We start from the raw sequence: 25,666 nt of genomic DNA on the forward strand, positions 1-25,666 counted from the left end.
ATCCTGCCGAGCACGTAAGCAGCGTCCCCAGCGGTTAAACTAGGCAGCTGAGCAGATATTTCTGTCACGAGTCAGGCAAATTTACACAAGCCAAGCAACGGTCATTCTCTTGCTCCAGACCATACTCTCCGTACTCTCCGGTTGTACGCTTCTGCCTCCATCCGTCGGGAAGACCATTCTCTTGATCGTGATCAATGAAGCCAAGTCCTGACAATCGCCGTCAGCGCGCAGTCTTTGCAAACATCGTACGATATACATAGCTCTAACTCTGTCAGAGCAAAGCGAGGCATACTAACTGCAGCGAACGTGCCTAACGCCAACAAAAACTACTGTCTAGACTCTTGCCTCCCCCGACTCTTCCCCGCCGCTTGCTACTTCAAGATGACAAAGCAGAGGTTACAGTTGTGTATGAATATCAGGATGCCGTGACACTATACATGCATAAGTAAAGGTAAATCATTACTACAAGCTTTAACTTTATTCCAATTAAAACGCCGGCCTTGGACGTGGAGGCCGTCAGGGGCGGGTCCTTTTGCTCGGGCGTTCGACCTCTGTTTCGTCTTCTAGCGAGCGTTTACCTCCTCTTCCAATGCTATCTCCTCTGGATGATGATTCGGAATACTCTGAGCTTTCTGCTGCCGAGCTAAAATATTAAAGTCAATCAATAAGGAGATATCGAAAAGGCAAATTTAACACACTCATATCCCGGCGGATCCATACCCAATTCAGCATTCTCTTTGGCTTGCTTGTCCCACTTTTCCTGCCTCGCTAACTTTCTCTTACGTTTCAAGCAGGCGATCCGCTTTCTTCTGGCTCCTGCCTCCATCTGGGCCGTTCCATCCCATATCTCATCCTTTTCCTTCATCTTGGCCATCAGATCTTCCTCCAGTACGATTCTTGTCCAGCATGTTTCTTCCACAGCCGCTTGGACTGCGTCAACGACCTTGGAGGCACGCTCGATCAACATAGATGTTTCCAGCATCCTCTTCTTAATCCCCGGTTTGTCGTCTACAAGTGTGGTGAATTCTCGCAGTATGTGTCGAACCTCTCTGATAGTTGGCCCATTCTCCACTCTGGGAAATGATTTCCAGCTGGTGGTATCGTCGTCATCTTCGTCGTAATATCCTTCACCACCGATAGTGATGTTTCCACCCGCGCTGTCTTGACGAGGTCCAACCTTGAATATGGCACTCGGCTCGAGATCGGGATGTGATATTGCATGCGATTGCTCAGGTACCGCGTTGGAGGGACCTGCGACTGCCGAGACATTTTCCGCCGCCGGCATCATCGCACTCTTCTCTAAATTAACGTAACAACCAATCAGTCGGTTGTGGGGATAATATTGCTTTCCGCTTACCTGGCTCAAGTTCTTGCCTTTTATTACTGTCCAGTGATGTCCTTTGCTTTTTCTGTCGTGAAGACCTTCCCTTCAAGGAAGGGGATTTAGACCTGCATATCCATGTCAATGTTTCCCTCTCACCGCGGTGGCGGGATGGGTTGACTTACATAGGAACACCTCCAGGATGTTTCTTCATCAATCGGCGGATAATTTCCTCCGTCTTGCCAACTGCCTTGACGGCTTTTTGCTAGCAATTCGGAATGTCTGTCAGTACCAATGTACAGTGCACGACTGACCTTGCATACCTTTGCAATAGCTTGAATCTGCGCGCGGCTGAGTTGCCTCAGTTTGAGACTATCCATGTTCACCATTTGGACTGGAGTTGGGAGGTATGCGATGTATTGGGTGGGGATGCAGGTGAGAGATGAAAGACAGAATGGAATCAATGTTTGGACCGTAGAAATAACTCTATGGAACTGATGGGAGTGGCTCAAACCCCGGTCTCTTCAAGGGTCTGAGCCACTGGTCCAAGCACGGAGGACAATAGAATTTGCGACTTGTCTTGTAATGGCAGGTAGCTTTGACGACAGACAGTGGAACACATTTGTGGCCACCAAGTGGCCACACAATCTTTTCGCGTATGCGATTCGATTCGATCTGGCAGATCACGCTGTTTCTATTCTCTGCACCTGCATGGTGGTATGGAGGACCATATGTTCGCATATGCTTATTGTATTTTCGGTATCGGTTCTGTTACAGTAACAATGGCGTTCTGGATATGTAACTATAATTACAGGCACGTCATGCTCACATGGTAGTAGTCTGAGATGCGGTGGTCAAACGTAGGGAGACCACAGGTCTCACTGGCGTTTAGATAAGATCACAGAATTGCTGGACAAGTGGCCCTGTGGTTGGAACGTCCCCCATGTCAAGAAGTCACATGGCAAGATGGCCGAGCGGTCTATGGCGTGTGACTCAAGCGAAAGCTTGCCTGAAAGCTTCAGGTTTCTCATCCGGTAATCCGGGCAGGGGTTCGAATCCCCTTCTTGTCATATATTTTTCATGATGGTTCCAATTTTGCTTCCGAGTGGCGTTAGTCATATTTGATTACTTGGGGGCTATGAAGCACAGGGATGCACAAAATGTTTTTGTCGAAAAAGCACTGATACTATTACACCAATAAGTTCTGTGAAACGCCTTGTAAGGCGTATTTTTGCTTTTGTTGTGGGGATTTGTTCAGCCACCACCGTCATAGACCAAAAAAGGAAGGTAGTTTTGACCTTGTGCACAGCCGGTTTCGACGCTTGAAGCTTCTTCAAAGCTTACTATTGTTCTACCGACTTGACCGGACCCTTGGCTGGGCCACCAGAGCAGGAAACATATAAATATTGGATTATGCGTTGCTCGCATACCAAATATTAAGCATTTCGTACTTCATTTTGTTGCATTGCCATCCTCAATATTCTCGCCGATCATGTCTGACGCCATCACATTGCGCAAGTTACCGCGAGGCGAGCTTCAGAAACTGGCTAGGGTAAGTGCATGGTACTGCGTTTTCTGTTTGACCAATGTACTAATGATTGTCGAGAGTAGTCTAATGGTATCAAACCCAATCTCAAAAACGAAGCTATCGTACAACGTCTCGTAGAGCGTGGACTCGGAAATGGGAGTGGGAGCGGAAGTGGGAGTGGGAGTGGGAGTGCCACCGAAGTCGGGCAGGATGACCAAACCAAGTACGTTTTGAAATCTTTTATAGGTGGAATACTCATAGTTCAACCATATTCAACAGGAAAGACATTGAAGAGAAAGATACACCAGACGACGCCAAAAACAATCAAGATAGTCGGGATGTATGCGCGCCACCTCCGTCATCGCTAAAGGCAGATTTACCACAGACTTCTATGTGCAAGAAGAATGACAAGTGTAAATCAACTCCGAAGAAAGAGAAAGGTAAGAAGATAGATTACAGCAAATTAACAAGTCGATTACTAACTCTTTACATGCAGCGAATAAAAAACTCAATGGAGTGGACCATGTCAATGCCAAAGAGGCGAGCTCTGAGATATCTCAAATTTCTCAGTCTACATATGCAAGCCGCATGTCATCAGTCGAGGACGTCCCCATTCTTTCAGAGATTCGTGCCGTCGAGCGCGCTGTGGATATAATGGCGAATATATCTGAGGCTGACCAGGAGTGCCTCGCTGAAATAGCTGTCCTCAAGGCTACTGCAGCGCGTTTGCGCAAGCAAGCCGAAGATTTACGAGCTGTTTTGCAGTCGACAAAGGGAAGAAGGGATGAGATGCAGAGTTTCTTTCTCTACTGGCAGAAAATAGATCCAAAATGGTCCATGTTTGAAATCTACCCAGAGGGTGCGGAATGGGCTCCTACCTTACCACCGGCAGGCACTGGAAAGTCAGGCGAGGGACCGAAGATGTTCGTATAATATCTTTCCTTCTTCTTTTTCCTACTAATCGATAGCCTGTCATTAGACCAGTTTCGCGCCCTACATTGACGCTACCAGCAACGCCACGGCCACTACTCCCAGAACAACAGGCTCTCAGAGCGTAAGTCATGACTAGTTCTGACCTCTTCCATGATTTTCATGTATTATTTCCAGAGCACAACTTAAACTCGCATTCCAACTTCATCAAGCACTGTATCCGCCTAGTAAATAGAACTCATGTACCTTTATAACGATTAGCCCTGTCAAGTACCACTAGCATGGAAGATTTTAATGGACAGAAGTAAATAGCCTTCACGCTGGAGCAGATCGTGGAACAATTAGAATGGTTGGCGATGCGTTCGATACTCCCCCCAGCATAGAACTATAGTATATTATTGCGATTCATCTGACGACATCTTCATGTGTAAACGCAAGTAACTTGGGGATGTGATCAGTTCATCAGTCTAGCAAAGAGAAAGGCCCGTATTCATAGGCAGTAAGACGGTAAGGACGGGTGTCATTCAGCAGGATGGCCTACATTTCCGTAAGGAGATTCGAAGTGACTTCACGGCATTCTGAATGCACAAAAAAGCATATCTTAATATCGACGTCCAGATTGCCGAAGTTGCAATGAATCGGAGGGTTCGTTATAATGCACATGATGCCCCTCATGTGAATGAATGAAGAGCGCAAATATGTTCCAGTGAAAATGGCTTCATCAGCATATATAATGGACAAGATGAATAGTAACATTTAGCTATAAGCGGCAAGATCCAGTAATGGTTCATTGGTAAAAGCACCAATTGGTGGAACGCCGCCTTTTTGATAGATTGTCTGATGATGACAAGGATCGTATCATGAGTCTTCCTCCATCGCCATTTTCCGCCGCTTCGCTTTCCTCGATAGCCCAGCATATTTATCTCTTTTTGGTGGCTGATTGAAAAGGGGGAAACGTATTCGAGCAGTTATTATTGATTGCTCGGGATTACGAGCTTACCTGAGCTGCATCCTTTGGCTTTTGCTTTCCACCAGAATTTGCCTTGTGTCTCCCGGGAGTTCTACCTGGGAACATTTATCGTTGAGCACAAATATTACATAGCTGATAACTGGGCAGGTACCTGCAGCCTTATTTTTCTCTTGTCCAGTTTGGAACCAAGTCCGAGCGGGACGCGAGTAGATCTCTTTTTCGTGCTCAATCATATTTTGTCCCTTCTTTAGTTCCATCTCTGCCTGTCGGAGCTAGATAACATACATTTAATCAGATGAAGAAAACGGGGAATAAAGAAATCGAATTCAGTCTCAACGTACTTGTTTCTCCTCTTTTTCTTCTTTGAGAATCACAGAGACCTCCTCTTTCACTTGTTCAAACTTCTGGGCCCACTTGGATACGACATCTGCAGGTACTACGCGATGCCTGACACTATCCTCGCCGGCGCTATGCTTGACTACTGCTCTAAGCATTTTTCGGTCGGCTTCTCCAACAAATGTAACTGATCTGGAAATTCTCGACATTAGACAAAAGATCCGGAAAATACTGAGCATTTTAGACATACCGTCCCGTTTTTCCGGCTCGAGCTGTTCTCCCCACTCGATGCAGGTATTGTGCGAGCTGACTGGGCATATCGAAATTTATTACAGTCTCGATCCCCTTGATGTCGAGCCCACGTGAAGCCAGGTCTGTCGCCATCAGGTAGTCAACAGAGCCATCACGGAATGCTTGGAGTGCTTTTAGCCGCTAATAACACTGAATGAGTACATCTTTCTCGAGAGCACACGCTGAAAACAAACCTGTTCTTGAGAGAGATCACCATGCAGCTCGTCGCATTTCATGTCAAGTAAGCCGAAGACAATGCGCATCTGATGAGCAAGTTTCTTGCTCCGGAAAAATACGATGACTCGAGTCTTGAAAGTCCTTTTACAGATACATAGAAGAAGAGCAGGCCGTTCTTTTTCCTTCTCAGGACGGACACGGACGAACTCTTGAACTAAACCTTTGGCCATACTCCGCTTCGCGTCTACAAAGATGCGAACAGGTTTTGTTAGAGATAACCTGATCAGTTTGTCGACTGAATCAGTCATGGTGGCAGAGAATAACATGGTCTGTCGAGAAACGGGACAGGCTTTGACGATTTCTGTGAGTTCATCGGCAAAACCATCCTCGAGCATGCGGTCTGCCTCGTCAAGGACAAGTATATCTAGTGCATCGAGCGTGAATGAAGGAGAATTGTGCAGATGGTCGATGAGACGACCGGGGGTAGCGATGAGAACGTCTGGACGACTACGTAAAGCTGCTTCTTGCGACTTGAGGGAGAGTCCACCTAGTGTGTAATAAAATACGCTAAAATGTGAGGGTTAAGCATAATAAAGTCTGATAAACATACCAACAACTAGACAGAAGCGCACATCTGTATGACCGGCCATCCTGGTGCCAACTTCAAAACATTGGACAGCCAGTTCTCTCGTAGGCACTACGACCAGACATCGTGTTGCAGCAGCATTTTTGCCTTTATCTCGATACAGAAGACGTTCAATGATAGGGATGGTGAATGCAGCCGTTTTTCCAGACCCAGTGACGGCACCTCCTACCACATCCTTGCCCAATAATGCTACTGGAACTGCAGCCGCCTGTATAGGCGTTGGTTTATGTAAACCCATCGTAGTGAGAGCCTTTATTATTGGTCGAGATAGATTCATCGTCAAGAAAGAGGCATGAGTTTCAGATGGTCTGGTTTCGTCGTCAAAATAAGCAGCTTTGCGGAGGTTCTCGCCTTCGTCGTTTTCGTCTGTTGAGTTAGAGTCGTCTGAGGAATCTCCTTCACCATCCTCCTCTACTTCGCTATTGTTTTCTTCGTCGTTATCTTCTTCAGATGATGTAGCAAGAGGGTCTTCCTCTTCCTCTTCTTCCTCCTCGTCGCTTTCCTCGCTGCCTTTAGCATCAGAACCCTCGCCCGAGCCACTTTCACTATCTGTGATATCACTTTTATTTCCGCCAGACACCCTTTTCCTCTTGCTGGCGAACGTTTTCAATTTCCGTCTAGCAATAATTTCGTCTATCGAAATCTGGTTCTGTAGTGACATCAGCCTGTGTGTCTTGAATAAGCTGGTTCTCGAAATCTACTGACCGCTTTCGACACTTTCTCTACAAGGTTTTGAACTATTTCTGAAGCATCATTATAGGACGGCACCAAAAAATCAAAGTCGGGGTTCAGTTGTGCATCTTCTGCCTTTGCTGTATTCCGTCCTTTTACTGGACGTGGTGCAGGGGCGGGGGAATCATGTTCCTCATCCGAGTCGATGGTCATGATGAAATCACCCGACATCCTTGCCAAATTTCGTAGTATTGCTGCGTAGCTCCTATAACTTGAGTAGCCTAGCTTGCCGTCTGAACTGCAGCCTAGCGATGTTCGTTATGTTGGCTTAGGGTAAATTTGTGTACTTCGGTCGCAGTACACTGTTAGATAAAATTCTCGAAATCATGGTGTATGAATTTCTGTATAGGCACGTGACAAAAGCAGTATATTCGAGCCCGTGAGAATGTTTCTGCATATCTCTTTCCTCGACCGATATCAACAGTCCGGCCATTCTACAACGACGAATAATATCCTCATCGTACCAAATTACAACTCAGACTCTATGAAATACCATAGGATTATCCATATTTCAACATTTTGAATTGCGGCCTCAAATTAGGTGAAATGATGCTTGCCTACTAGTATAACTTGTCGAACACCTATGCCTGCAGTAATTTTTTGGAAGCGGTAAATAATGGCCAGAATGGCCGTTTCTGCGATGGAGTGTTGGGGAGCGGAATACAGGCACATTGAGGAATTCAATACAGCATGAGCGAAGCTCATGGGCGCTCCCGGATATACCACATTGGCTATAGTGCTGAGAGCGGGTTGTTGATAAGCTTCAGGCAACAGTTACTTATCGATCCGACCAGCAAGCCAGACTGGGCACTCGTGGGTCCTGAGGCACCACAGGAACTCATTATCTGTCGCCTTTGCAGGGCTTTTCTTCGCTGGTTCCACTTCTACACGATTTTGGAGCATTTCATTCGGGAGAATTACAAGATCCGGGCACTCTTCCAATCGTTGTCTATTGTAACTTTTGTGGCTAATCTTTGGGGAACTATCCTCACATCTGGTAAGGTAATTGTTCCTCAAGGAGTTAGCTATGCCCTCTGAAGCTGCTTGCTTTCAGGAAATATGCAAACTTAGTACCTGTGACCAGCGCGAAAGTTCCTCAGCTTATTGCTGGGAAAATGGTACATCAACGGACAGCCAGTGTCGATACTGTTTGGCCGTGGCTTGGTCAAGGACGCGGCATAAATACTACACAAGTGCTATCCCACTGGGTCAAAAGTGTTCCACAGATAAATGTGGCTTATTATGTTCTTTGACGATCATCGTAATCGCCGTGCTTCTAAAGGGGTCCAACATGAGATAGCAGTAGGTCGTCCTACTCAGCTTCAAACCTCACGCGTTGATCAGCTTTTTCTTTAAATAGTTCAGCACCAGCTTCTGGACCATCCTAGTGATTGGTTCTTCGGGATTTGCAGAGGACGAAGAGCTTCCAGTTGACCACCGCAGTCATCATGAAATCTATACGTTATCGTAGGGCCATCTTATCCATAGTAGGTCAGAACAACGTCTCTTGACGTGGTTCATGAAGCGTTCGAAAATCGTTTTTAGATGGAGATGGAGCGTCAGACCACTCATGATCTCCTAGCCTCCCTATTCCGATACTTTGTGTGAGAGGATGGCGATACTCTTTTGCTATCGCGAGACATCGAGAGCCGTCCTTCCGATCCCGTCTAGCATAAAATGCCTTCATTGAACGATGGTACTCCCTCAGTCCACACCCACATATCTTCATAACACCCTATCATCTCCACCATGCCTTTCGTCCAACACGGTGACAAAGCCTCTGCTGGTATCGGCACTTACCACGATGTTGCTGGAAACCAGACCAATACCAACACCACCGACAACTCCCGCAAATCGGGTTCTGGCAACACTACCAACACAAACAACTCCAACTCCAACAACGACTCCTCTGTCACCCAGCAGCGTAAGGTCCTTTCTCTTTCATTCGAGCATTTACGATAATGATGAATCGAATATGAGCAGTTTCCGGAGCTGGATCTCAGCGTGCTGTTCGTCGTTGAATATTTGCCTATACTCTTGCATGAGCGTCAGTGGATGGAATGTGAGGTGAAGTTTTGAATCGACAACATGCTGCGCCAAGTCACTTATGAAATGCTCTTTCTCGCAGGCATGTCTTTGTTTTTCTTGATCGTTACTCTATATTTTTGGCGAGAGAAAATCTTATACACGGTCGGAGCTAGCTGGTGCTTACAGAGTAGTATGAATATGAGATACTCGCAGGAAGTTTCAATGCACTCCTTGTTGAATGGTTCAATATTTCTGGAGATTCATTCATTGTCCTTAAGTTGAGTGATCGTGGTAAACATCACATTCACCAGCAGCATTCTGATAAGGGGTATGTGTTTATGGTGTTAACTTCGGGCCTATTTAGGGGGTGATCAGATGACCGACTTGGACGTAACTGCAATGAAGTACTGATTGAAGCCTTATGTCCCTGGATCGCGTAGCGATGCACTGCAAGTCACGATTATTACCGTACATAATGCAATCGATATCTCGGCGATATTAGGGATGGGCTCATCTCGTACTTCAAAAAGATAACTGATGTAGCGGGTGATAGGCTTAATCCCCCCTACATCACACCATGCCAGTAGCTCCAATAGACAATAATGGAACTGTGCTCTACTACGAAGACACAGGAATACCAACAGGTTCCACGTCTTATACAACCATTGTGTTAGTGCATGGTGCCATGTTCCACACGCGTGAGTCAACTTACAGACCTCTGAGGTACCAGTAGCTCATCATAGCATTGACATGGACAGCTTCTTTCCGGCCTCTAGTCCCGTATGCTGCCTCACAAAACTTACGCCTGGTATTCCTCACGGCCAGAGACTACCCTGGTTCCACTTTGTTCACTGCTGCTGAACTTGATGCCTTTGCAAAGAAAGAAACGCAATCCGCAGCATTAGAAGCACGTGCGCTCGAGTTTGCCTCGTTCATAGCTTGGTTCATTGAGAACGAAGACATTCCACCGATATCTGAACAGCCAAACGCCGACGGTCTGGTCACTGGGGGAATATCTTTTCTGGGATGGTCGGCGGGTAACTGTCAGACGACCACCATACTTGCATATGCGGACAAAGTCCCCGAAAAGACGAGCAAGCTACTAGACAAATATTTCCGCAGTCTATTAGTATATGGTATGTACAACTCGGACACACACGTTACAGAAATACGTACAGGACGCTCATTGATTCATTTGGTGATGTGATATCGTCGTTATAGCTACGTCCCAGACCTGTCTGGGTGAACCGCCTGTCCCTGGAGTGTACAGTCCCTTCCGGGACGCGAGTGCGAGCGCCGACGATAAAATCGCCAAGTTTCCTAGCTGGATCACGTCATACTACCCCCAAGCTGAACTTGCTCCGATTTCACCTGAATACTCAGCCTCACTTGCACCCCGCTCCATAAAGGTGTATGAAGAGACAAAGGGACATACGGTACCAGCTGCTCATTATGAAGAGCCACGCCAGATTCCTTCCGATCAACGAATAACGCCGGAAGAATACGCTGAGATGATCGATTCGGCCGCATTGATACGGTCTCAAATCCTTGTCGAAACTGTTGACCCAGCAGTTTATCGTGAGAATATGCGCCGAGCACTTAGTGGGTATTTCGAAGATGCAGAAACCGGCGTAAAAAAGACCGTGTGGCCAAGAGCCAAAGTCAGGATCCTGTATTGCGACATGGACGTTGGAGACGGTGTGTGGGCAGCGCAGCTCTTCGAACGGCAAGCTGAAGAGAACCGCAAGAACCAAAAGGGAAGAGACGTTGAGGTCGTCACGGTGGAGAAAGCAAACCATTTCGTGAGCATGAGACGATTGATTTGAAGGGTAGATCACTAATTAACAATAGGTGCACTGGGATGAACCTGAGAGGTTCGCAAGATTACTAGCTAAAATCGCGTGAATTAGCGAAAGGTGAATTAGCGTGAGTCGTAAAGGTTACTACGCAAAAATATCAATGTGCTACACTTAGCAAATCCTGGGGCTCAGCTTTATGGTCGACTTTGCTTGCAACAGAAAATGGCGTTCAGAATTGCATACTGTTTCCCAGACAGTATTAGGCTCTTCAAGTCACTGTAGTAAGTATGCGACACTGTATCATACCTTTATTTGTATGTGTCAAAATGCTTATACAGCTATTGACCGCCATAAGTTATACGTGAATTTGGTCTGACAGGAGACTAGTATTCCATTGACCAACCTGACTGACAGTGTGAAAGGAAATTATCCACCACGAATGTCACATTTCACGTGATCAACGAAAGGTTCTAAGTATGTCACAACTTTGTTGACTTTGAACCACTACCACAACTCTTACTATCCCTATAGTCTAAACCGGCTTGCTGCAGCGTAAATGAAAGTACATCTGAAGACTCTTCAAAGTTCAAAAATAATATCACTCCAGGAGTCTCAAAATCGAAAGGCATAGTCAAAATCTTTCCGAGGATATTGTCAGGTATCAGGAATCAGGCATAACAACTACGACGAGAACTCTAGGATGGGATTCGCGCGTATCATTCGAACTTTACAACTGATATTTTTCTTCTACGTACTCCTTGCAATCCTTGATTCAACAAATCGCATCGTCATCACTCCACTCAGCGCTCTTTGGACCTCTTCTCTATCAGTCAAGTCTGACAACAAGACAAATTCTAGCCGCTTCACTTGGGTCGATCTCTTTCTCACAGAGTTTTCGCGGGGGACACAAAGCAACGACATCAAATTCTCCGAGCCTTCCCAGGAAGCTATCTACTGGCATACATCAGAATATGCCTTGCAGCACCACCTAGGTCCCGCGAACGGTAGTGCCACGTCTATGCGCGAGGGTCTTTTCTTATCAAAGGCCTTTGCACAGTCAATGCAACCTAATAAAATAGTTCCTTTTTTCTATCGTGCATCCGGTACATTCAATCCAGAAGATATAACTATCACTACCCTTGTTACCTCCAATCGATTCAAAGTTTTTGCTCAACTTGTGGAGCGATATCAAGGTATGCGGCTTGTTTCACTAATATCAACAAACTATGCCTCCTAGAAAGCTACTTATACACTTACATCAGGCCCGATATCTGTCACGGTCCACATCAAATCTGACTCCAGTCACACAACCGCACTCCTTAACGAATTACACAAGTTATATGCCTCATCGCCATCGATGGCTACCTTTGTAGATGTACATCTGGTGCTCGACCCTTTCGATCGGCAGCTCAATACTTGGCGCAATATTGCACGATTCTTTGCTCGTACAGACTTTGTGATGATGCTGGATGTCGATTTTGTGGTATGCACTGACTTTCGCGCGGCTGTGCGTGCTAGCAAGGCAGTCATGGCTCGCTTGAGTGAGGGTTATACAGCTCTTGTGGTTCCGGCATTCGAGTACTTGAAACAAGCTGACGGGGCAGATCAGAAAAAGTTCCCCCGAGATAAAAACGTATGTATATCCATACACTCTTCTTTGTCTTTGACGCATTTTTCCTTATTGCAGTCATTGCTATCCCTGGTCAAAGCAAAGAAAATCGACATGTTCCATCGTTCGTGGGCTCCAGGACACAACAGCACAGACTATGCAAGGTTTTACTCCAGTCAACCGGGTGAAGTATACAAGGTTACACAGTATCACTCCGCGTACGAGCCGTATGTCATATTCAAGAAGACAGGACCGCCATGGTAAGCGCCGTCCTCCCAACGTTGCATATGTTTGCTCGTAAACATTCTATGTAGGTGCGATGAGCGATTCATCGGCTATGGTGGCAACAAGGCAGCATGTCTATTCGAGATGTATTTGTCAGGCATGTCGTTTTACGTTCTTTCCGACCATTTTCTTGTGCACCAAAGTCACCTGTATGAGGAAGCTGCGCGAAGGCAAGAGGTTTGCCCATGCTAAATCCTGTGCGCTGTATCTGTTACTTATATCATGCCTTAGAGAAAGAGTAACAGAAAAATTTATCAAGATTTCAAAGAGGAGGCCTGTCTCCGGTGCGTGTTCTTCCTATCATTCAGCCTATCAATTTTGTCCGTATATGCAATACAACATCATACGTACTACGTAACAGATATTTGAAAAGCCACTATGACTATGGCACTTTGAACACGACGAAAGGCTGTAATGTTCAAGAGGAGTGTAAAAAGATCAAAGGTGTCTCTCGAATCGCCGCGCAGGTGTGTTAAATTAAACCGGCATGTTTGCTGTAATCTTTGTCTCTTGTGTACTGACATGGATATGGAATTACCCTTATGGGGTAGCTCCTCGACGGAAAACTTGATTTTAACCTGTGAACATATCGGGTGTATTCTCTGCCTCGATCAAAATGTCCCAGGACTGTGCAGTGTCCTATTTATGTATCAGGATTGTGCACTGTATCTGGCGCGGGCTGTTGTATCGCATATGTTATAGATTTTCTTTTCAGTGTGTTCGTTTTCGTTTTCAGATTCATGGAGTACCTCCATTGAGTTCCTGTTGTCACCCCGAATCGCGAGCATGTTAGGTGAGTGGCTTATCATGTTGGTGCTGCCTGTTCACAATTAGCCAGCATTCTTATCCTGTTGTAACTCGATGGAGATGGACATAACGTGAGAGTGACATTGCTTTCATCATTGTTTGATGGTGTAACGCGTAATGAAAGGTGGGAATTATGCTGTATATGATGTCTATACTTCATCTTAAGCTACGTACTACTCCTTATAGCACACTATTAGTTGCCAGCTGCTATATTTCGACATCAGTTTTCTATTTCATCGTTCATCGTTGTTCGCCGGGATGTCAATGCATCGGTTTGCAAATGCGATGGGTATGTGAACCCCAAGGCTCTTCGGTGCCTAACAGATGCTTTGATGTCGTCCAGTTCGAATCTACTCACGGCAGAAACCTATTTGCATATAATCTGCTTTTCAAAAGTCATCTGAGTTTTCTCGGGTGATCATATACTATTTCTCAGAAGTACCGTGGACATGGACTTCATTAACGAGTTCATAGCCATTGTGCAAGGAGAACGCTTATTCATGGCTGCTACTGCTTTGGTTGTCTATGATCATGTCATTACCGTTGGACAAGAGGTGATTAATGTTTTATATGGAATTTGAGACATGGTTTACATACCCGGTTTGAGCAGGTTGCCTACTTTTGGAGTGGCCCGTGGACTATACCTAAGTCCCTCTATCTTAGTGTTTGTAGAACAGTCGGAATTCTGTGCTTTTGACAACTTGCATATCCAGATTCGATATGTCTCCCTGTGCAATGTGTTGTATGTCCTCTTTCAGAGTTTGATTATCACATCATGCTCAAGCTTTGATTAGATTAATGATCCTGGGTTAGTTCGTGTCCCACAGACGAGCTTTCTATACCTAACTGGTCTTTGCGGCAACCTGTAGCCTACTTTCACCATATGACAGAATCTGTGAGTAGTAATAATGAGTTGGAGAATCTAATCACTAAACCATAACTCTTATCGGCAGGGGTACTAAATTTTCTATGATACCCAAACATATCTAAGGAATAATCTTTATGTGGCTACAGCTGCTATGGTGTGATCCGCGTTGTCTACGCATCGACCACTGCGGTCCTATTTCTCAGCCAGGGTCAGTCCTTACGTGCTATAAACTCGACCGTAAATGTCTCTGATATGTTACATAACCTAAGCTGTTTACAGTCTTCGGGTGTACTACCTCTTTTCGCATTCCAAAAAAGTTCAAAGCTTCATCGCATTGCTGTTCTTTACTTGTTTCGTCGTTGAAGCATTTCTGATGGCTTTCGCCTACCGGAACTCTTACATTGAGATCGTCGCTTCCAACAACGCCACCATCTCCCCGAATCTGGGAAGTAACTTCATGTCTTGTGCATACCTCCCAAAACCATCAACGGCTGCATGGCATAACTTTATACCATCTGTCGTTCTGCAGTTCATCATGTACGCTATGACGCTTTATCGTCTAATGAAGAGCACGACATCCATCAGTTCACCTACGTTCATAGTGCGATTCCTTAACGAGTGAGTCTTTCGTGCTAGCTGCAGATTGACCACAGCAACCAACCAATCTATAACAGGGGTGGACCGATGTACTTCGTAGCAACAGGTACAGCGAATGTTATCAGCTCAGATATACATCATTGATACTAGCCTTCACAGCTGCACTGGTATACACAGTAGTCAGTGTTTCTGTGGAAGATGAAACAGTACGCATGTACTCCTGCACATCGTTACTCTATTCACTGACTATATTCACACGAAATCAGATCCGCGTAACAGGAATAGACTCATAGCAAGTGCATTGCTTACATTATCGTTTTCGGAATGATTGAGGTCCCCTTGAATCTTCAGTTTCGCGTTCGCAACCATCGCGGTTGCGGTCTGCCATGTCCTGCTAAGCATTCGCACCTTGGCTGCTAGATACGAAGTTGACCCGCACTGGCTCTTGAGCCATAGCGAGTTGAGTCGGCTCCAGTGCAAGAGAGGGGCGGGCGGGGAGCTGTTGGTGGATATGGGAATTAATGAGGGGAGCAATATGGAAATCAATGTGCAGTCACCTGAACCAAGAGTTGATGAGCTGCGAGTCTGGACAAAAGTACGTCCCTTGTCTCATCCGGTTACTTTAGCTAGCGGCTTTTCGGAGTCGTCCCAAGAATTATGAATCTCCCATATTACATTTGTCAGTACGATGCTTTTTTTCACACTCGTCAGCTACATACGCATAACTGATTTACTATATAGCATAGAGCAATAGTGTGTCAGTGTGTCAGTTTGTCGTCGACAGCTGGTGTGTGGTGGTCGACTTTTCTTGAGTTTCTACGTTATTCTGCCCAACTCGTCATCTCTTGGATACGGACCTTATTGGTACCATGAATCTTTTTATCTTTAATTTCGTACTAGCGATTTAGATGTGCACGTCAGTCAACATGCGCTGCCGGCATTTGCACAGTGTATAGCCATTTGCTGTAAGCTAATTTGATCTGGTGAGCTCTCATAGACGCCGCGGTGCAACTTTCTAAAGCTAGTGCTTTTTACATTACCTACAGTACTGCTTTTTGCTGTTCTTTATCTTAATCGTGTAACCGTGACCATGCATATGAAAGTTCAATTCTGCACTGCATTTGTTGTGTGCAGGAAGTAAGGATTTAGCCTTACAAAACAGGACATGGTGGGTGTTGAAGATACAACGCAGTCGTAGCACTGATTCCATCACAAGCTTGATAGGGTGGGGCGTATACCCCGTTGAAAACACTTCGTCTAGGTCCTTACTATGGGAAACTCGACATTACTCATCGATAATGCACTTGAAGGGCGCTACTATTGCACTGGAGCTTTGGCGTTACTTTTCTTTGATCACCTTATAACTCTTGATCAAGAAGTAATGTGTTCGAAGGGTATCTTGATTCCTCTATGCTAACTCGAACACCTCTGGGTGGAATACTTTTGGTCAGGCCCATGGACACTATCAAGAGGGCTCTATCTAAACGTGAGACTCCATGTTCGGTGGTGTACTACTTGATTTGCTGATAGCAGCCTCAGATTCGGTATTTAACACTTTTGAACATCTTGTCAGTTCTCTTTATCAGATTTCCTTTACTCGTCTATGACTGACTTAATTATTCTCAGATTTATGTCAATGGGTGAGTATTTGGGATCGCAGCAGTTCACTACTAGAAATGTCTCATTTCTGTATATAGGCTACAACGTTGTTCTGCCGCCGTCGGTGAGGTCCAGACCCATTCATTAGATCATATCCTGCTCAAGTCTGGTCACTTCTTTTAGAGGTGTATTTCCCTGCTCTAATGTTTCAAAGACACACCATGATTTTTATGCGTATACAGCTGCGTCGGGACATCTATTGTCGTCTTCGTTTTGACTGGCCTAATTATGGTTCTTATGCAAGGTGATTTTCGTTGGATCCACTGTATATCTTCTATCTCATTTCTTTTTAGCTGTTGTTACCTTTCAAGTGTGGCACCTTTTCACTCATAGTAAACTTGCCCAATCAATTATCGCACACATCTACCTCGCATGCACCTTCTCCCAAACTATCTTGATGGGTTATACATACCACAAGTCCCCGTTAATACGTGCACCCATAGGTGCTAATCTTACTTTTTGCGGATATCTTCCCCCAATAACAACTTGGCACGTGTATATACCCGCAATGGTCCTACATGTGACGATGTATGGGTTGACAGTTTATCGGGTGAAATACAGTAGTGCATCCATTGTTTCCAGAGCATTCGTTCGAAGATTCATTGGCGAGTGAGTGCTAGCTTTATCTGCTCTGTAATATTAACTGACTAGACATCTGCTTTAGAGGTGCCCCTATGTATTTAATTGCAACAGGTATCTTCTTCTCTTTACACCTTTCCTGCACATGATCATTCATCGATCCAACAGCTTTCTTTGTATTATGGCTCGTAGCCATGGCCATGTCAGGACATGAGGGGGTATGTACATTATAGTATTTGAAAGCTGAAAGCTTAACGTTCGTATGGACAGACAATAGCTGGATTCAACTCCTAGTAAGTATTGCTGTCTGTTCACCATAGGTGGGCGTTAACATGACACAATTTTGAATCGTTCTCCTGAAGGGGTGCAGATATTGAGAGCAAGAGCTTCAACCGCAAGTTACCGTTAGATTACAGCCCCGATGATGTGATCATGATACTAGTAGTCAAGTTAGTTCCTCTCCAAGTGATCTCTGGTTGATAATTTGCCCGACTTCAAACTGGTAAGTGGGAACCCATATCCTAAGATGTAGGCTTGCATCAGCATCACGTATCATTGATCCTGGCAGTCTCCGCTCCTCTGTACGGGTGTACTTTTTCCGCACTTTTTTTCGCATCCACACCAATGCCTATTGGCAGAAATACTCATTGATTCAGAATTACATCTGATCAATTCCCTTCTAAGCAAGCAATTCCCCACATCTTTGGATCTATGAGACTCGAAACTCATGTTTCGGTTGGGAGGTATTAGACTACCGCTAGTGCAGCGTAGGCCGTGTAGCTGTTAGTCCCACTGAAAGCTCAGTATTCATGAAACGCATCCCATTCCATGACGATATAGTTTCATCAGCTACCCAACGACCACCATCTTTGCACCTTGACTGTAAACCTTAACCGAGCATTGCACTTAGGTGATCGAGCACAGGATGGTCATTGTGTTCTCACTTAAAAAGAGCACGATGATTCCAATCCCGAATGTACCAGGGCTAACTGTCTCCATCGCAAGTTCAACTAACCCAAGTTAGATCTGCGAACCACCGCTCCATAACGAGGATGTCTAACACGCTTCAACTTGTAGAGGATAATGTCAGGGGAAGTCGTTGTTTCGCCGCAGCTCTTGCATTACTCTCCTATGACCACGTTACAACTTTGGACCAAGAAGTGAGTCTAAATCATGCAGTTACTATAACTCAACTCCAGGTTGAGTCTTTTTAGATTTCCTACTTTTGGTCGGGCCAGTGGACACTATCTAGGATGCTCTATCTCAGCGTAATGTCCCCCTCAATAATGTGATGCATTCGCTCAATTGCCGTGCGCGATACAGGTTCGGTACCTTACAATCCTAAACCTAATGTTTGTCATCTCCCTATGTCCAGTTAGTTTAAACGACTCAATGATGTGTTTCACAGTTTCGTGTCACTTGGTATGCAAGTCTTCTTACAATTAAGCAAAAAAAATATATGTTCATGAATCAGACCACGTTACCATTCTTCCGGTTTTGGTAAGAGTTTACCTTGTTTATGGTACTCTGTCGTGCTCACAATTCAATCAATATCTATAGGGGTACTGGTTTTATTTCCGCTTGGCAGGCCTGGCTGAATACTAGTTTTGTTGCCTTGCAGCTGCGCGGGAACAACTATCACGATCTACATTCTTACAAATGTCATACTCTTGCTTAGCCAAGGTAGGTGACCGCCATGAAGTTCTCATATTCTTTTAGTCTCATGTTCGCTCCAGTCATATTGACTTTTCGGGTATGGTATCTTTTCACGCATAGCAAACATGCCCAATTATTTGTGGCATACGTATTTCTCGCATGTGTTCTCTCTCAGATCATTTTAATGTTCATCACGTTCCGTCACTCTACATTTGCACGCATTGATTATGCCAACGGTGTTTCTGTGTGTGGATATGTTCCTCCAACAACAACTTGGCACGTTTATCTGCCTGCCGTATTGCTACATGTGTTGATGTACGCGTTAACGGTTTACCGAGTGGCACATAGCACCACATCTATCGTTTCGAAAGCGTTCGTTCAACGGTTCATTGAAGAGTGAGTGTGCCACATACCCTATAATTCTACCTGACCTGATATTGATTTGGTCAGAGGTGCACCGCTGTATTTGATTGCAACGGGTGAGCTTCATGTCCTACGCCTCTATTATGCACAGTTATATCATGATTGTTTTTGATAGCTACCCTCTTAGCGGTATTCTTCACTCTGGCCGTAGCTGGGAGTTCGACGGTGGGTACCTTACAGTGTTTGACTTCCTATCTACTGAATCTTTGTCTGGACAGATGTTGCCTGTTATAGAGTCATAGTAATTGTTTCACTTTGATTTCATTGAGCTATTGCTCATGGAATGTAACAGTTTAACCTCCGCCATTATTACCATCGCGGTATGCCATGCCTTGCTCAGTATCCGAACTCTTGCTGCGAAGCTTCACGTTGATACAAACTGGCTATTAAGTCATAACGAACTTAGTCGGCTGCGATATAGACGAGGTTTGGACAACGCAGAGCTGCTGGTAGAGGTCGGTAGTCAATACGAAGGTGATCACGTCGAGCTTCTGCAAATAGAGAACGGACGAGAGAAAGCCAATGAACCCGGAGTACCCCGGCTCTCTAAGTCGTGTCTAGCTACTGCTACTTCTGGAGAGGCGTCTGCAGCTCCTCCTCGTCTTTCCATCCAAGCTGTCTGACTATTGATCATAGGTATATCCTAGTGCGTGTTCCAATATCGCATGATAGACCACTCACATCATTTGCCGTAGAACAACGTTAAAAAGCGCTATATTTTTGAGTCATATAGAAATGGAGACTGATGTACGATCATAAATCCCGCATACTTAGCAGAAACCATGATTCTCTCTTGCCTTATATTCACCCCAATGCCGGCATCACGCGTCGTGAATGTACCCATGTAATTTCCACGTATGCTTCTTAGTCCCTCGACAAGTCAGATTCGGTTAAATACTGTCATATGCATAGCAAATAGATCATTAGGTCCTCGGGCTCGGGGTGCTGGGTTGGAAGTATCGTGAAGTGCAGTGAGTGATATACCAAAATTATTCACTGCAGTGCCTTCCAGAATCTCACGCCGAATCGACATCACCGAAATCGATGGTGTACCCACTGATTGTTGCCACCTGAAACTTGACTTTAAGTACTCAATGCAGCATTGCCCAAGCCTATGTCTGAGCTAATTATGAAGGTGATTCAATGTTGAACACAAAAGGGCTCGATTTCTTGTTAACGCGCCAGGCGCCGTCCTCGAGCCGACCAGCTTGAGCTTGAAGGCTGTCGTTTCGCTCAAGGCGATTCACAGAGTTCATAGGACACTTGTATTCCAGCCATGCTGTCACTATAGGATCCTTCAACCAAACATGGCGAGCCTTGTGTTCGTGGGTTCTATGCTACTTTCATCCCCCGCTCAACATACTATGACAAGTGTTAGGCAGCTCGCACTGCCCATGATGCGCTCCAAGAATAAAGCAAGGCGCTCTTGCAATAGGGATACTACGACGAAGTCATGTGTTGCGAATCACAATGTTTGGATCATTCATCCGATGGAACATTACTAGATCTGACTTCGAGAGGAATCACTCCATGCTGACATCAAACGATCAATGATGAACTTCGTATAGCTATCATTGAGCTAAGTTTGTCATTGCCTGTCGCGCCTTCCCAATTGCTGTGCGTGGAATTAAATCGCACTCATATTGAGTTGTTAAAAGTGATTTCTACTCACGATACTCATGCAGTTGATGGACTGTCATAGTCGTACATAAACCAACTACTTGTTTCTCATCTCCAGCGCCCTTCCTCCCTTTCGCTGACCATGCAATCAAGTGACTTCACTGGTGTAATTACTAATGACTTGGCGGAGCGCCTCTGTATGGGCTCTGCAGCTCTGTTGATTTATGACCATATAATCACGCTTGATCAGGAGGTGCGTTTGGGCCATCATCTAAACAATCACCTACTGAACAATGATATATGCAAAGGTTGCGTACTTCTGGTCCAAGAGATGGAACATATCTCAGATACTTTATCTCAGTGTTAGTAACAAGATCATCACTTTCGGCAATGTTTACTATGTATTCTAACATATTTTGGTGATGGTAGATTCGATATCTTTCTCTTTGCAATGTGGTGTATGTTCTCAGATCGTTTCAATGGTACTCTGCTTGCCACTTACTCTCTGATGCTATAGTTTCACCTTGCTGTGTCAGTACTATCCGTGTGATATCACTCTGCTAGTGATATTGAACTTGTTCCATTCATAGCCTTTTTTCATGAAATGACAGTCGCGGTAGGGCTTTTCCGTCCCTTTGGTATATTTTCAAGCTCATTCAAAATTCTTGCAGGGGTACTTTTCCTCTCACTGAATTTGGCTGTCCTTTCCTGAATGATATGTTCAAGATGTGCAGGTGTGTCACGAACCCTATACGCATCAACTGCAGCAGTGTTAGTGCTTAGTCAAGGTAAGTGAGACACAAAGTACAGATACTAGTAGTACCTCGCGCTGAGCATATCAAACAGCCGTTCTATCGTTCCGTGTCTGGTACTTGTTCACGCACAGCAAATTCTTTCAGATCATTATTGCCTCCATATTCACTTTATGCGTGGTATCCCAGTCATTTCTCATGGCCTTTACTTATAGCAACATTCAACTCGAGCCAGATAACCAAATTCCAGGCGTTGCATCTTGTGGATATTTGCCTCCATCATCTGCTTGGCATGTTTATTTGCCTGCCATCTTTTTGCACGTCACGATGTACGCGTTGACTCTCTACCGCCTGGCTCATAGCACCACGAGAATCTCATCAGGGGTATTTATCAAGCGGTTCATAGAGGAGTACGTGGTCATTTCTTCTTGCTCTTGGTGATGATATGCATTTACGCGATCTCAACAGGGGAGGTCCAATGTATTTCATGGCAACGAGTATGTATCCTTCCAAACAAAAGATTGAAAATTCTGACAAGTACGCGACAGTTGCTCTGATATTTACGGAAAGTAGTGTTTCGATAACCGACAACATGAAGGTGGGTCTTACGGGGATTCCGTATCTTACCCAAATTCTGATTCTTTTCATCGCTCCCATCAGGTGCGCTTGCCAGGGTTGGAATCATAGTGATTCATTCTCCATTTCGTTGTGATAAGCAACTTACATATAAATGATTTACCTGCAGCCTAGCTTTCGCCATGATCACGATTGCCGTCTGCCATGCTCTACTGGGAATTCGCTCTCTCGCCGCTAAATACCATGTTGATCCACGCTGGTTATTGAGTCACAATGAGCTCAGCCGAGTGCAATATAAAACAGGACCAGGGGGAGAACTGCTGGTGGAGATTGATGACAATTGCGATCGGGTCGATGATGATGACTTGGCGCTCGCACAAGTCGAGTCAGACGAGAGAACCGTTCAAGACGGGGACATTTCTCCACACAAAAAGTGTGAGTGCGACGATTGCTAGCAGCGTTCGAATGCGAAGGTATGTCTTTACTGTGGCAACTAGGGACCGCACTAATCTTGCGACATAAATGATCATCAGAATGGAATGACATTTGTAGGCACAGAGAGCCTGACCTAAGGGAGGATGAACATTGACAGCTTTGTTAGTCACGATGTGACGTTCGATATACACTCGTTTATATCTGTACTTGATTTATCTTACTATAATGATGATTTCTGTTAGGCCGAGAGAATGTGATACTTTGTTTTTGGTGCGAAACGACAGGAAACATCGGATGACCAGAAATGAATCCAAAAACATGAACACAATGATGGATCGATGCACGACGTTCCCGAGATAGATCAAAGCAGAGGATAAACAGCGTACAGTTCGATGGTATTGATGATCAGTGGATAGGCCCGGTATGTGCATCAACACAGGTTAAGTTTGATGATACTGAAAATGAGGAAAATAAAAACATTACTGTACACCAAAGACTCACCATGCTGCACGAAACTTCTCATGATATCATCAGAGGTAGATAGATGGCCGTCGGTTACCATATAGTATAGTATGTGACACTCACTTGATAAAAGACAGCTGCGAAGATACACATGGATAACTTGCTTTGTGCTTGACAGTCAGAGAAAATCATCGGTGTGATACTCACATTATCATTGTATGCCTTCACCCTATTCCGATTACATGATGACGGACAAGGAGGGGAACAAGCGCCTGGCAAACAAGCGCTCGTACGGATATACGGCCTGGTTCGAACTCAATGGATCTCCGCTTGATAATGATTTTTCCCACCCTGCCCGCCACGTCCAACGGCGACAGAACTAAAAAAACAACTGCGCGTTGACGAACTCACGTGCCTTTTTCTTTTTTCCACTGACGACCTCGTTGTTGCCCACGTCGCCCACGATGATGTCCTCCGACGACCAGCCTTCTTCTTCTCCTCTTGCCTCTGCGCAAGCGATGGTATCGAAAGCACAACGACAATATCAGCAGACGCTTGACAGATGGACACCACACGTCCTACACCGCTGGCTTGCTACCGCGGGTCTGCTTGGTCTCTTCATGCTTCGAATCGTCTTCGCCCAAGGAGTAAGTCTAGCGTGTTTTAGTTCATCTTGCATTCGTGTATTCATATATTTTTGTGAATGAACAGTGGTACATTGGTTTGTCATTCATTAACTTAGAATGTTATATTTTCACTCACTTGTCATTACCACGCCTCGATTGCAGTATGCTGTAAGTTTGTGAAATTATCCTGCTCTGCCTGATTCTTCTCATGAACCTCCGTAGATGGCCTGGCAATTTACCTTCTCAACCTTCTCCTCGCTTTCCTTCAACCGAAATTCGACCCTTCCCTTCAAGAGGATCTCATAGCAGATGAGATTGAAGAGGGTGGCCCAGAAGACACTGCGAATGTACTTCCCCAGCAGCGTGATGATGAATTCAGGCCATTCGTAAGGCGACTACCTGAATGGCAGTTCTGGTACGTCTCAAGCTACACCATTATCCGCACCGTTTCTAACATTATTTCATCGTCTATTTTTGATGACTTCATTACGTAGGTTGAGCGCTACTCGGGCAACACTCATTTCGTTGTTATGCACCTCGTCGGAAGTATTTGATGTCCCTGTCTACTGGCCAATACTTGTAGTATATTTCTGCGTTCTCTTTGCTCTGACTATGCGGAGGCAGATTCAGTAAGTGATATTTTTCTATCTGAATTGTGGAGGCCTCTCCTTTTTCTTCACCAAACTCTTCATGCATATTTCTATGCATCTCTTGGTTTTCCCCCTCTATGTATATGCTATGGGTTTGGCTGACCGTTTCTCCCACTTTAAGGCACATGATCAAATACAAGTACATTCCCTTCGACATTGGTCGTAAGGCGCGATATGGCGGGAACAAGTAGACTTGTACATGACTTTTCTATAGATTAGCAGGATGCAGAAAGAGGGTGGATTCTATCTTCACCATCTACACTGTATTCGAGTGGATGGTGGTACGTTACGGTACAGATTTAAACTGAATGATAATACCCCGCAGGGTTCTTTGATACCAAGCTTGACTCACCCCTTTTATCGCTCAGTTCTTCAGATGTAAGCACGTAGTGCGTTCTATTTCATTCAGTTCAGTTGAGGCGTCGCTGGACTTATTAATTTTGTATCAGGTTTACCTCGACGGCATTGCATGAACATTGTCAAGCGGCTTGTTTACGCAAAAATTTCTTGATGCTGTTTTGGTTGATAATTAAACGCTCAAGTTACAAGGGATACATCTCAAAGCTCAATTGATTCTTGTGCCGCTCATCAGAAATCATTGTTGATGAAAGCTGGACTGCTTATATGCTCTATTATGGCAGATTGGACTTATATCGGTACAGCATTTCGTTTTCCAATTCCACCACATTGGTTCAATTATCGATCATGCACCGGTTCACAAAATTGACGAGTGTGTTTACCGCTTTTGCCTGGTTCGAGTTCACGGGCATGGCGCATGGAGCTTTACCGACTAGAAAATTATCTGGGCGTCCCGGTATCAATCCTCTATTTCTCATGGGCTTTTACCGGTATATAGCCTGTACTGTTCAGCCTTTCCCATTGTTCCTTGTTTTATGAACAGCTGACGAGTTCTTTGTTGACGCCGGTCCATTTTTGCTGTGCGTTATTCTGGTTTTATCGAGCCCTTTATCCTAATTTGTTATTATGTGGTTCTTCTTTGTTTTGCATCTATTGTCTGCCGTGACTTTTTCTTTCATCAATGGCGGGGGTTCATTCCTTGAATATCTTTGTGCTAAAGACGGTCCTGCCAACAACAAATCAGATTTCGGAGAAGCGTTAACAGGGGGCAACAGGTTCCCTTCTGCGGTTTTTTTTTTTCAAGCCCGGCTCATCCAGAAGTTCCGTCGGACCGCCAATGCATTAACCCTAACCACATACTACATCTCCAGGGATTCTCGTGACCTCTTCCGCGACGCTTACACTGTAAGTCAGCATTTCAAGCCTAATAGTTTCAAGGAGTAAGG

The 25,666-nt window shown here is 45.0% G+C and overlaps 11 protein-coding genes across 11 annotated transcripts; 10 read left to right on the forward strand and 1 right to left on the reverse strand.

The window, feature by feature from the left end:
- Nucleotides 1-516: 516 nt before the first annotated feature.
- On the reverse strand, nt 517-1,710 carry SERLADRAFT_436073 (uncharacterized protein; the record flags this gene model as incomplete). Its single annotated transcript, XM_007316360.1, has 5 exons — nt 517-643; nt 699-1,299; nt 1,358-1,449; nt 1,507-1,586; nt 1,645-1,710. The coding sequence occupies 5 exons, from the start codon at nt 1,708-1,710 to the stop codon at nt 517-519; spliced, it is 966 nt and encodes a 321-aa protein (XP_007316422.1).
- Nucleotides 1,711-1,810: 100 nt separating this feature from the next.
- On the forward strand, nt 1,811-2,300 carry SERLADRAFT_463091 (uncharacterized protein; the record flags this gene model as incomplete). The annotated part of the gene is made up of 1 exon (XM_007316361.1): nt 1,811-2,300. One exon carries the CDS (start codon nt 1,907-1,909, stop codon nt 2,099-2,101), a length of 195 nt encoding a protein of 64 aa, XP_007316423.1.
- Nucleotides 2,301-2,645: 345 nt separating this feature from the next.
- SERLADRAFT_463094 (uncharacterized protein) lies at nt 2,646-4,095 on the forward strand (the record flags this gene model as incomplete). Its single annotated transcript, XM_007316362.1, has 6 exons — nt 2,646-2,873; nt 2,933-3,072; nt 3,129-3,289; nt 3,346-3,772; nt 3,829-3,903; nt 3,957-4,095. 6 exons carry the CDS (start codon nt 2,814-2,816, stop codon nt 4,012-4,014), a joined length of 921 nt encoding a protein of 306 aa, XP_007316424.1.
- A 3,601-nt stretch (nt 4,096-7,696) lies between these two features.
- SERLADRAFT_463102 (uncharacterized protein) lies at nt 7,697-9,221 on the forward strand (the record flags this gene model as incomplete). Its single annotated transcript, XM_007316363.1, has 5 exons — nt 7,697-7,928; nt 7,986-8,233; nt 8,292-8,855; nt 8,915-8,998; nt 9,060-9,221. The coding sequence occupies 3 exons, from the start codon at nt 8,625-8,627 to the stop codon at nt 9,078-9,080; spliced, it is 336 nt and encodes a 111-aa protein (XP_007316425.1).
- A 315-nt stretch (nt 9,222-9,536) lies between these two features.
- SERLADRAFT_347889 (uncharacterized protein) lies at nt 9,537-10,785 on the forward strand (the record flags this gene model as incomplete). The annotated part of the gene is made up of 3 exons (XM_007316364.1): nt 9,537-9,657; nt 9,718-10,095; nt 10,181-10,785. 3 exons carry the CDS (start codon nt 9,537-9,539, stop codon nt 10,783-10,785), a joined length of 1,104 nt encoding a protein of 367 aa, XP_007316426.1.
- A 910-nt stretch (nt 10,786-11,695) lies between these two features.
- On the forward strand, nt 11,696-13,227 carry SERLADRAFT_355208 (glycosyltransferase family 49 protein; the record flags this gene model as incomplete). The annotated part of the gene is made up of 5 exons (XM_007316365.1): nt 11,696-11,951; nt 12,021-12,627; nt 12,682-12,829; nt 12,884-13,119; nt 13,204-13,227. 4 exons carry the CDS (start codon nt 11,777-11,779, stop codon nt 13,019-13,021), a joined length of 1,068 nt encoding a protein of 355 aa, XP_007316427.1.
- Nucleotides 13,228-14,765: 1,538 nt separating this feature from the next.
- On the forward strand, nt 14,766-15,548 carry SERLADRAFT_463107 (uncharacterized protein; the record flags this gene model as incomplete). Its single annotated transcript, XM_007316366.1, has 5 exons — nt 14,766-14,945; nt 15,002-15,030; nt 15,084-15,130; nt 15,191-15,216; nt 15,276-15,548. Coding segments are annotated over 5 exons (534 nt in total), but the record flags the coding sequence as incomplete, so codon positions are not given.
- A 358-nt stretch (nt 15,549-15,906) lies between these two features.
- SERLADRAFT_463109 (uncharacterized protein) lies at nt 15,907-17,625 on the forward strand (the record flags this gene model as incomplete). The annotated part of the gene is made up of 11 exons (XM_007316367.1): nt 15,907-16,092; nt 16,141-16,410; nt 16,464-16,492; nt 16,551-16,564; nt 16,622-16,647; nt 16,707-16,827; nt 16,877-17,192; nt 17,248-17,276; nt 17,331-17,380; nt 17,433-17,455; nt 17,525-17,625. Coding segments are annotated over 6 exons (435 nt in total).
- Nucleotides 17,626-18,229: 604 nt separating this feature from the next.
- SERLADRAFT_463110 (uncharacterized protein) lies at nt 18,230-20,201 on the forward strand (the record flags this gene model as incomplete). Its single annotated transcript, XM_007316368.1, has 10 exons — nt 18,230-18,322; nt 18,377-18,514; nt 18,571-18,584; nt 18,751-18,845; nt 18,899-19,214; nt 19,269-19,297; nt 19,357-19,406; nt 19,460-19,482; nt 19,534-19,887; nt 19,937-20,201. The coding sequence occupies 5 exons, from the start codon at nt 19,003-19,005 to the stop codon at nt 19,862-19,864; spliced, it is 645 nt and encodes a 214-aa protein (XP_007316430.1).
- Nucleotides 20,202-21,536: 1,335 nt separating this feature from the next.
- On the forward strand, nt 21,537-22,872 carry SERLADRAFT_414370 (uncharacterized protein; the record flags this gene model as incomplete). Its single annotated transcript, XM_007316369.1, has 7 exons — nt 21,537-21,649; nt 21,708-22,023; nt 22,082-22,110; nt 22,162-22,211; nt 22,274-22,299; nt 22,359-22,662; nt 22,723-22,872. 6 exons carry the CDS (start codon nt 21,574-21,576, stop codon nt 22,642-22,644), a joined length of 783 nt encoding a protein of 260 aa, XP_007316431.1.
- A 583-nt stretch (nt 22,873-23,455) lies between these two features.
- On the forward strand, nt 23,456-24,876 carry SERLADRAFT_463116 (uncharacterized protein; the record flags this gene model as incomplete). The annotated part of the gene is made up of 7 exons (XM_007316370.1): nt 23,456-23,733; nt 23,798-23,807; nt 23,875-23,880; nt 23,935-24,127; nt 24,207-24,341; nt 24,484-24,751; nt 24,812-24,876. 6 exons carry the CDS (start codon nt 23,551-23,553, stop codon nt 24,551-24,553), a joined length of 597 nt encoding a protein of 198 aa, XP_007316432.1.
- Nucleotides 24,877-25,666: the final 790 nt, after the last annotated feature.

The sequence above is a fragment of the Serpula lacrymans genome (assembly GCF_000218685.1).
Source record: "Serpula lacrymans var. lacrymans S7.9 unplaced genomic scaffold SERLAscaffold_5, whole genome shotgun sequence".
NCBI lineage: Eukaryota > Fungi > Basidiomycota > Agaricomycetes > Boletales > Serpulaceae > Serpula > Serpula lacrymans.